The sequence below is a fragment of the Penaeus vannamei genome, chromosome 13 (assembly GCF_042767895.1).
Source record: "Penaeus vannamei isolate JL-2024 chromosome 13, ASM4276789v1, whole genome shotgun sequence".
Classification (NCBI taxonomy): domain Eukaryota; kingdom Metazoa; phylum Arthropoda; class Malacostraca; order Decapoda; family Penaeidae; genus Penaeus; species Penaeus vannamei.
In genome coordinates this window covers 20,260,824-20,270,823 of record NC_091561.1, presented here as the reverse complement: position 1 = coordinate 20,270,823, position 10,000 = coordinate 20,260,824, and the positions used below count along the sequence as shown (strand labels likewise).

General features: G+C 39.5%; 1 protein-coding gene across 1 annotated transcript in view; it reads right to left on the bottom strand.

The window, feature by feature from the left end:
* Positions 1 to 10,000, bottom strand: part of LOC113816670 (uncharacterized) — a 30,441-nt gene that overhangs the window by 6,055 nt on the left and 14,386 nt on the right. Inside the window, exons 3-5 of the mRNA XM_070129073.1 lie at positions 9,774 to 9,956; positions 933 to 6,872; positions 575 to 790 (exon numbers count right to left, since the gene is read on the bottom strand). Coding sequence (XP_069985174.1) covers positions 575 to 790; positions 933 to 6,872; positions 9,774 to 9,956 — 6,339 coding nt within the window. The remainder of the gene's footprint in view (positions 1 to 574; positions 791 to 932; positions 6,873 to 9,773; positions 9,957 to 10,000) is intronic.

Below are 10,000 nucleotides of genomic sequence, written 5' to 3'. Positions count from 1 at the left end.
AAATAGTCAAACAGATGCAAATTATACATTTTCATTCAGATTTCCTACTTTAAGATATGTTAGAGATCCTTTAATTCATGATAAATTAAACTTGCTGAGTTAATTACATTAGGCTTACATCAAGTGTTTCTGCACCTCTATGCAATGACAAAGACCTATCCTTATTTACATTAGTCATATTGTTTTTTCCATTACTATGCCTCCTACATATGTTCTTGCAGCACACTAATTGATATCCACAAAGCAAGGTGACATTTACACACTCCTGAAGGTATTTATGAGGCTCATATAAGCTGAGGTAGGACACTACGATAAGCGTTACATGTGGTTTTGGGCTCCAGCAAATGTCTCATACGGAGATGTATTTATGTGTTAATGACCTCGGAAGTGTTTTGAAAATACACTCGTTGCAAGAAACGAGAGAACAGCTTATGTTACGATATATACAAACCCTTTACGATCTTGTAAAGCATTAGTAAATCTGTGCCTTGGCCCCTGCTCAACTGACCAATGGTCCCATACTCATTAGCCCTATTTCTACATGTTCACATACTAAAATCTGCCAAATACATACCTGGAATGCATCAATTGTGTTGATAACTAGGTTGATCCTGCCAAAGAACTTTGCCAGTTTCTCCTCAAGTTTGTACTTTTGGCACTGGTAAGGGGTTATGATGGCCACCTTTTGTTGTGCAATATCTGGCTCAATTGCCTCTAGGAGAATGCGGATCAGCGATGCTTCTGCTGGATTGTAGAACTCATTGTTTTGGTTTTTTTGCTCTTGAGATGTCTGCGAGTAAAAATTGAACACAAAAACAATTGTTAATAATAATGAAATACTACTACTGAGTACTTAATTATATTACAGGAAGGTCTCCGACAAATAACTGAAGGAAAGGAAGGAACAATGCATTTCTACTGTAAGAACTTACCTTCAGATCAAAAACAATGTATGGTCTCAGACCATACGTTCTTTCCATTACAATTTCTGGACTTGTCACAAGCTTGTTCAAGTAGAAGTGCTTACAGGGCCAGTCTGCAATCTCTGGATGCATTCTGTATTGAACATTGAGAGAATGGATGACATTGTCCATCTGCAGTTCTATCACATAACGGTAAAAGAACCTTTCAAAGAGCGACTGCTTGAGATTTTTGTTCTGGGCTAGCTGTGAGATGACTGTGGCTGGAAGCTGTTTGTGGTCTCCTACCAGAACCAGCTTGCGGACACCATACAGTAATGGAAGCCATGTTTCAGTTTCTTTGCATTGTCCAGCTTCATCAATGATGCAGCATGTAAAAGCATGAGGCAGTTTGCCAAGGACCTCCTGCATCACACCTGAGACACAGCCTCCTAATGTCACGGTAATGACCTCTGCTCCCAAAAGAAACTGCTCCTGCCACTTCTGCTGCAGTTTAAATCGTTCCTGTGAATTAGGCTGGGAATGGAAGCTTCTTTCAAACTCTGTTTTTCCTCTCACTAACTCATTTAAACGAGTCTCCATTGCCTTTATTTCATCCTTACTCCTATTCTCTTTCCTTGCCTTTTCCAATGCATCTGCCGCCTGCTTTACCATGTACCTCTTCCTTTCCCATTCTTGTCGGGTTGATACATTTTTTGGAGTGGAAAGTTCAATCTTAACCTGTCTCTGTACAAAAGAATCTAGAGTATATTCCCTTAACTCTGTACTTATGCTTTCTTTCACGCCAACCCTCACCAGGCGGAGGGACAATCCAATTTCTTTGAGCTTGATAAGACGTAGGGTTAATTCGTCCACAGCTGCATTTGATGGGGCACACAGGAGAATTCTACATGGCTTTTTATTTTCACGGCTAGACTTTGTTATCTGGGCTATGAGGGCAGTTATAGTTCGTGTTTTACCTGTTCCTGGTGGACCATGAATCAAGCTGATCTTTGGCACCAGCTCATCAACAGTGCATTTACTACCTACTTCAACAACAGCCTTTTTCTGCACACTGTTGAGAGGCATATCATGAATGATGTACTCTCCAGGGTGTTGACTACATTTGAATACTTCTTCGGATGGCTTGAGTATGTCACCACACAAAGGAGACTGAGGGAGTTTGCACAACCCTTCCCAAGTTCTTGTAGCAGGGCGGATATACGAGACATTGCTAACATATATCATCTTGCCTAATTGAACAGTCTGGATGGTGTCCTTGGTGACACGCATGCAGAGAAGAAGGCAAACTTCACCCTGTGGCACCATCTTATCCAGTTCTTTTGTAACATTCCTTTTTCTGGACTTGATGATGTTGTCAACATAGCCCAAGATTACAACTCTTCTTTTTCCTTCATGTAGCTTTAAAGCTACAAGAGAACCTTGCCTAGGATGGTAATTTCGGTTGCTCTGTTCTTGTGTGATCAATGTGATCACCTTTACCACCCAAAACTTGGGGGCATTAACTTCTCTATCTACGGCCAGGGGTTGTATTACATCAATCTGAGCTGTCAGCCACATATTGGTATTTCTGTACTGTAACCAGTCCTGGTAAACATGCTCCCATACTTCATAGTACATCAGGGTGCTGAAAATTTCTTTATAGTCATTGTATGAGTCATACAATATGAGTGTTGGATAGGTGGTGTTCTGGACAATAGGAGGAGGCCTCACCTCTTTCAGCTTGCCATTTGCATGCTTCTCCTGCATGACTCTGTAGCTCTCAAGCCAGTCATAATTCCACCTGCACACAAAGTAAATGAACTGATCAAAATAGTTGTTGGGAATCTTGTACTTCAAAAACAAGAGTTCTTTGGGTAACACTTCTTTTGCTTTAACAGACAATGCTCCTAACCGCTCTGCATTTTTGCGTGGTGATATGTACAGGACTTTCTCCAAATCTTCAAGCCGGCTTGGAAAATGAACACGTTTCTTAGCCTTTACATTTCCTTTCTCTGTATCTTTCATAATGCTACTTGCCTTTGCATCACCTGTTACAGTAACCTTTTCTGAATCTTTTTGTGTAGGAGTTGATCTGGTCTCCCTTTCAATGTTTTCCAAAGTGTTTATTTCAGGTGCTGGAGGAGTCCTCTTGGTGCTTGCATCCAGTACATTACTACTTCCTTCTTTTTTATCATTACTGGAATCTGCCTTCTTGGTAGCATCATTTTTGGGGATTTTGTACTTTTTCCGCAGTTGGGGTTTTGGCACTTCAGGTGAAGGAAATATGTTGATGTCAATGAGCTTATCTGAACGATTCTTTGAGGTAACTTTGGCAGCAACTGTTGACCTGGATTTTGCTTGGTCCCCACCTTCCTTATAAGAAGGCTTCTTTTGTACGGATATGTTTTCCTCTTTCCGGGGTTCTGATGTAACTAAGTGTGATTTCCTGTGGGAAGACTCTTTCTTCTTATCATCTTCAGGTCGAGGGACAAGATGATGGTTTTCCTTCTTTTGTTCTACAGTTGATTTGTATGACTGCAAGTTGTATTTTGCTGCCAAATTATCACGTAGACTAGATCCTTTCTTCTTGTAACTCTTCTGGGGTGGGGTGATAATCTTTGTGGTTCTAGCTTTAGTATGCTTTTCAGCAGATTCCTCCAGTCTTCTGTGGTCTGTGTCTGGTGCCTTCTCCTGACCCCGTCGTTTAGATGACCAGCTGGCAGTATCACTGGTGCCCAGACCCCTTTTCCGAAGGCTGTCACTCTTTGTCCTAGCAGGAGGCATCTTTGGATCTATGAGCTGAGATTTCCTGGGGTCTTTGTTCTTGCTTTTTTCTACAGTCACACTGCGATACTTTAAACTGCTGTCAGTTACATCTTTATCTTTGGAAGACTTATCCTCAAAATCAGCATCATCATCCATGAATCCCTGTGACAGCTCAAGCCACTTGTCATCATCTTCCAACTCATCACTTTGTTTAGCACAGCTGCTGGTACTACTTGGACCTGGGACTGGTTCATCCATTTTGGATGACTTTTTGATCTCTTCAGTGTCATCATCCCAGAATGACTGAGATAGGACAGGGAACCACTGATCATCCTCATCAATATCTATTTCTGTAACAGCACTACCCTTAGCCTTATCTACTGTTTCTGCCTCCTTCTGCTGATCTTCTGTGGCAAATAATTCTTCTATGCCTAGTTCTGGGCTTGGGGGAAGTGGGCCAAAGGACACATCTGCATTCACTGACGTGGTAGAGTCCTCCTCATCACTAGACAACCAGATAGGTTCATCCACCTGAGAATACATTATGAGAACATCATCATCATCACCTGTATCATGAAATTTCTTTTTCTCTGTACACTCCTTTCCCTTTTCTTCTGGCTCCCTTTTAATGTTTAAATGCCATTGGTCTTTATCTATTTTTTCTGTTTTAATTTTCATGTTTACCACATTTTCTTGCACCACCTCTTTCTTGATTTTGACCAGTGTATCTGGTCTCGGCTTACAAAAGATGTAGTCATCATCTTCATTAGTTAAACTGCTGCCTGCCACAGATAAAACAGAAGCAGAGGTTTCTACAGCACATTTTGTTGCTCCTTTAGATGAAGCCTCATCAGAGGATTCCCCAGAGTTTTTGTAATTTCTGCCTGCCTTGAATAATGAGACCTCTGAAGCTGACTTGGGATTCTTATCTGTTCTGCTTACTTTTTGGGAATCTCTGGTCTCTTGTGCATCAGATGGTTGTGAATCCCTAGAGTTCTGCCTCTTATGTCTCTTGCTTGGAGGCTCAGGTTCTTTTTTTCCTATGTGGTGTTTTACAGGTGGATCACTGCACTGACTATCAAAAGATCCTTTTCCATTCCTGCATGCCTTTGGTGGATCTTTCCCCTTCCTTTTATCATCATCTTCAGTACTTCTTCTCCTCACTAGTACATTCTCTGAGGACACTGACCCACGAATTGGTTTGAAGTCTTCATTATTGAGATCTGGAAGATCATCATCATCGTCATCAAGACCAAACCTATTACAGGGAAGATCAATTTTGCTATTTTGCTTCCTTCCCATGGAAGAAACTTTGTTGCTTGTGTTTTCAGAGGTTTTGTTCTCTCTTGAAGTAAGAATTCTGTTTCTGCTGTCCTTAGGGGGAATGTGCACAGTCAGTCCAATCTTTTTATCATCAATTATTTCTTTACCACTCACTGCACCTTCAACAAGTGATGACGGAAGCTTTTCAATGGCTACCTGGCAATTTCTTTTTGCCCAAGCATTAATTTCAGTCTTTATTCTAAATTGTTCCTTTTGTTGTGTTTGTTCATTCAAAGACTTTGATTTTTCCATTTCTGTCTCACTGTCAGAACTAACTACAATCCTCCTTTTCAACTTGCAATTCCTCTGAATTTTAAGAACACCACTATCACTGTCACTTTCTGAGTCTTCCATCAAATTTGAATTGCTGACAGCTGGTGCACTTAATCTTGCCTTTTTTACATCCTTGAAACCAACGCTGGTGGAGCTTTGAGACTTTACTGTTTCTTCTCCAGTATTCCTCTTCCTCTTTGCAGATCCTTCATTAGCTGTCTCCCCTTTTTCCTCTTCCTTTAAACTGGCAACAAAGCAGGCCATCAAATCTTGTTCTCCATCTTTGGTCTTTTTTTCAATAGAGCTATCAGGTACAGGATCCTGTTGTGTAAGGTCAATGATATCATCCCCGTCAGAAAACTCATCATCAATGGTGATCAGGTCTGTCTGGCCACAATCTTTTGGTTCCCCTTTTTTGTCTTTGTAAGTATCAAATTCATTTGTTTTTTCCATAGAATTTGTCTGTTCTTTGGTAGGTTTTATGCAAGAAGTTTCAAATGGCCCTAATACAGGAGTCTGAACTTTGATATTATTAACATTTTGTAGTAGCTGCTTTGTTTCTACATGTTGGTCCTGAAAAGGGGTCTGATTCTCAAATCCAGAGGCTCCCTTTCCATTTAGGTAAAAACTTGAGGAACCCATTACAGTTGCTCTATCTTCAACTATGCTTTTCCCCAGATTTTCTGCTGATACCTTTGCTGATACCTCTTTGGATGAACTAAAAGGTTTGCTGCCAGAAATACCATCTGGTATTTCATGAACATGTTGGACTGGAAAAGAGGGTGATGCCCTACTACAGGCATCACCCTCAGACCGCATGCTGGAATCCTGCTGAATGTGTGACACACTGTGGGCACCTGAACCCTGTCTCTGTCTTCTGTGAGTTTCCAAGCTTTGAACTACTGGAGCAGAATACTGGCCTTCAGATGACAATGAAGAGGGACCTTGTTTTGTTTCCTCTGCATGAAGTGGAAGGCCAGATATGCTATGACTAGATTTTCTCATTTCATCTCCTGTAGAAGCAGCATGTTTATCTTGATTACTAATTTCACTTTGGTCGGGAATATCTACATTAACTTGAACTTTCAAATCCATATTATCAAATAGCTCCAGACTTTCTTTTCTCTTGACACTTGATATGCGTGTAAGCAATGGTAATGACCTTACATTATTACTACTGCAACTGACCTCTGGCTGTGCAACACATAAAGCTGGAGGTTTAGTAGTACCTGAAGATTGTGGCACATTTGCAGCTGCAGCCAAAGAGGGCCTAGTGCATGTTGCTGATGTGGGTGGCTCGATACATGGGATAAAGCCATCAGAGGAATTTGGTTGCAGCTTTGGCATTACATAATCATTTCCAGAACCACTGTGGGAATATGATGTTTTCTTAGGGACGTTTATCGCCTGAGGGTCAAAGGATGTTGCTGATGTGCCTGACATAATGCCACCTTCCTGAGGAGTCCCAGTTCTACTTGCATTCTTCCCTGCATCCTCTGATTTTTCTGTCTGAGGCACTGTATCACCCGGTGGGCGGCTATTACTAAGTCTTCTGCCTATTTGTCCAGGAGAAAAATTCACCGTTTCATTTAGACTGCTCATATTACCCTGAAAAGAGAAAATTATTAAGTTAAGTAAAAGGAAGTATTTCCAAATATTCTATTTCAGGCACCCAATGGTAATCCACTCTACTATGGCCATGATTCCTTCTAAACAATTTGAAGAACCAAATATCAAATTCATATTTCATGGCCCTATTTTATAAAACATGTGACAGATATGGCAACAATGCATGCCCTTCATATTAACCCCATGTTGCCAGGAAAATGTAGTGCTCATTTTATTATTGTTTTTTAGAAATGTCTCAGCACATATATAGCTCTACATGTGCCTAGCCATAAAGGAGTTAATTAATAAACTTTGTAACCTCACCTGATCTCACCTTTCTTCAAGTGTACGGGAAAATTTTCTTTTTACTTATGCTTTCAATATCAATGCTATTATCATTACAGATATTATAATTATTATAATGCTATTGACATTACTAACAGCAATATCACAGATACCAGAAAATATTTTTGTAATTCAAGATAAAGGGTTAACAGGTGAGATAGGTAGTACTTGTAATTGGCACATTGGTGATTTTGTACTTGTGGAGCCATCTATGTGTAAAGAAAATTGATACACTAAATAGTGGGCATGACATGTATATACATACTATCCCTAGCAGCATTTGGTTAACCACAGGACTATCAGTGGATAAAATGAACATTACAGTTTGCATGTACTTTAAAATATGATCAATTGCTGAGCTTGCTAAATTCCAATACACTCCCAATTTACACTGGATAGCCAGAACTATCCTCCCTTTCATACTCAATTATCTCAAAACTTGGTTTTGGTTAATAAGACTCTGCCATTCTATTACTATTTTCATAAAAGAAACTACTTATATTAATCCAACGATCCGGATGATGTGACCATCCCATCATGAAAAAATTTGGCTTGAGTGAGGGTGATGTGCGCATGCTGTCATGGGTAAATTTGGTTGTGGGCTGTGGTGACATGACCTTGCCATCATGTGAATTTCGGCTGATGGCTGGGGTAACAGGAAAGACGCCACACGTGCATAAAGCTCTTGGAAGATGATTACTCATTTGGAATTTGGGAAGGGGCTTTTGCATTATTTCCATTGATAATTGAGTGTGGATTGTAATGTCCATAAGCCATAACTGGAAATGCGATGGCTCCAGGGAGGATGCTGCTTCCATGCTCAGGAACCTATTCCTGGCCACCATGGCCAGTAGCACAGGTTGTTTTACTGAGAGTTGAATATTATATAAAAAAAAACACAAATAACAGAATGTTACAAATTGTTATGATTATTGTACTGATTAAAGACTACAATATGGAGTCTGTGCAAGGAAAACAGTCAATTTGCATCTGGATAATGCAAACCAAATGACAAACACAAACTGGAAAATGGCAAAAAAGGGATGCCTCAGAAGCCTCAGTCACACTGGATTATACTGATGGTCATCATTCCCTACAAAAAGAATTTTGTGTGTATTTTACTGTTATTTAACATTGCAAAGTAAGGAATTTTGCAATACATTCGTAAGAACCCATAAAATAGTGAAAAATAAATTTTACCTATTGGTGAAGAAATATGGGACCCTCTTTAATTGGCAATTTATTTTTAACTATTTTTGCAAAATTTTATGAGGTATTATTTAAGCCAAACAGAACAAATTCCATGTAATTATTGTAAAAAATCTTTCAACTTTCAAACTTCATGCTCTCAAAATTAGGTTTTGGTCAATAGAATTTTTCTCTTTAATTGTTATTTCCATAAAAGAAATATGTATATATTAACACCTACAATGTGGATGACATGATCTTTCTGTCATTAAAAAATTGGCTTTAGGGGCAGGTGACGTGAACATGCTGTCACAAGAAAATTTGGTTGTGGGCCATAGCGATGCGGACTTGCCTTTGTGAGTGTTTTGGCAAAAAGAAACAAATAACAGGATGTTACGTATCACTATGATTACTGCAATGACTTAGAGACTACTAAGAAGGATGATACTGAGTCTGTGAAAGGAGAACAAGTCTCTTACTATCTGGTTAAAGCAAATCAAATGACAAATATAGGCATTGGAAAATGGCAAAAAATTAAAAACTCTTATGCCTCAAAAGACAAAATAACATTGCAAAAGGGAGGCATAGGTGTTTGTTTGCGCCCAGCTTGCAAGCCACACACCGAACAGGGTGATCACTCGTGTAAGCTTAATGCCCATGTTTTGGGCATAATGATGTTAGTGAGGCACCCAGATCCAAAGAGTTAATCATCTTTGCACTAATTATAATTACACAACAGTTGGTGACCATGAAGTATGTATTATACTGTGGTTATGATGTTCTCACTGTCTCTAAAATATTCAAATCTACTGAAACCTAACTCCCCCTCTCCTTATTTGCCCTGCCTTACGTCATTACCTTTTCAGATAATCAAACAAACATTGAGATGAAACTTTTATAAGAAGTAAACATCATGGATAAGAATATGATGTCTAACAAGCATCATTTGCCAAAAAAGTGATTTGAAACAGTTGTACTATAAAATCATGCTAGTACACTAAATACAAGTGACCAGCATACAAGCTAATAGCAGACTTGAGGATGCCTTGTGACTGCCATGCACTTGTAATTTTTCCTATCTAACCATAGCTCCAATGGAGACAAAGAGGACTAATGGTCACCTTTGCATGAATAAATGCTCTTACATGTTTCAAAAATTTGTTTTAGACCCAAATAAATATACAAATTCCTGATTATCCTTCTTTTTTTTCCTCTCCCTTCCTTTATCACTTTGATTCTTTTTTTTTTAGTATTGCACTGTATTTCTCCATCTGTTATTGTATTTCACAGTAGCTATTATTTATGCCTACAACTGAACTTCTCTACAATACCCCATAAATTCTGATGAGTCTACATCCTAAGTCTTACCCGAGTTTCATTCTGTTCCTCTGGCTCACAAAGTCGCAGGAACACATACTGGCTATTTCGGATGCCCTCATCTGTGGCATGGTTCAGGGGGACCCCTAATCCAATCTGGCAGCCTGGTCGCAGTTCAGCAATCATTTCCAAATCACGCAGCTCCAGTTCATCAACATAGGTGACATTGGTTGCCTAAGGAATACATTACTTGGTATTAGTAAATTCACTTAATACAT